At 68.6% G+C, this 1,048-nt stretch overlaps 1 protein-coding gene across 1 annotated transcript; it reads left to right on the top strand.

The window, feature by feature from the left end:
• Positions 1 to 627: 627 nt before the first annotated feature.
• AURANDRAFT_69544 (hypothetical protein) lies at positions 628 to 1,002 on the top strand (the record flags this gene model as incomplete). The annotated part of the gene is made up of 1 exon (XM_009045316.1): positions 628 to 1,002. A coding segment is annotated over one exon (375 nt), but the record flags the coding sequence as incomplete, so codon positions are not given.
• Positions 1,003 to 1,048: the final 46 nt, after the last annotated feature.

Genomic DNA, 1,048 nt, shown 5'->3' with positions numbered 1-1,048 from the left:
CTAACATAGTTTTCGAGCCATCGCAGCAGCGGAGATCGTTCGTCATCGACCCCGTCGCGTCCAGCGCGGCAGGTTCCTCGGGGGAGCCCGAAATCGTCGAGTCCACCGGGCCGAGCTCTGACGGCGTTTCGTCCCGACGGTGGCCGTGGGGTGTCTGGGGCTGCCCCTGCCGCCGGACATGGTCTCGATCCGTTCCATACCACCATGGGGTCGGGTCCAGACCATCTCGGGCGGCGTGGACCCACCCCAGGCGCCTCGGGCTGCCCCTCGGGACCTCGAGCCGACCGACGTCGGGTTCGACGGCTTCCGCATGGTCGACGCCGCCCCAACCGCGCTGGATCCGCGTCGTGGCGGGTCGACGCCCGAACGAGGGCGTTTGGGGCGGTAGCGAGACACCTTCCCCAGTGCCGATCCCGGCGCATAACGCTCAGACGCCATCGCGAGCGCCGCGAAGAAAAGCCCATGCAACGACGGCTTTTGCTGCACTGTGCCGCTTCAACAGGGGACAAACTCAGAGTAAATACCCCGGCGGGACCTTAATCTTACGAAACTCCCTCAAAAAGCTGATGGACGACCACAAAAACCCAACGACGCCGTGAGCACACGCCTGCGGCCTCGTACGACGCGATGGCGCAGGACGCCGGGCACATCTACCTCTGCAGCACCGAGGGCCACGCCGTGGAGCCGCCCCCGGGCGGCCAGATGGACTACGCCGGCCTCGCCTGCGTGTCGGACCCCGCGGACCCGGGCGGCCGCCGCGGGAGCTTCGGCGAGCTCGCGGAGACCGTGGTCTGCTCGTCGGCGTCGAGCGTCCTCGAGCTCGACGGCGCGCGCGCCGCCGTCGACATCGCGGAGACGCAAATCGACGACGTCACGCAGATCGGGAGCGGCTGGCCCAAGCAGGTCGACTTCGAGTTCATGCCCGGCGCCGACGACGACGACGAGGAGGAGAAGGAAATCTACGAGGGCGCGCGCCTCCAGCACCTCGCGGCCCAGGACAAGGTGAGGCACGCGCTCGACGAGCCGCCGCGGCTCAAGTCCGCGCGCT

The sequence above is a fragment of the Aureococcus anophagefferens genome (genome assembly GCF_000186865.1).
Source record: "Aureococcus anophagefferens unplaced genomic scaffold AURANscaffold_2179, whole genome shotgun sequence".
Lineage (NCBI taxonomy): Eukaryota > Pelagophyceae > Pelagomonadales > Pelagomonadaceae > Aureococcus > Aureococcus anophagefferens.
This window is presented reverse-complemented; position numbering and strand designations above follow the sequence as displayed.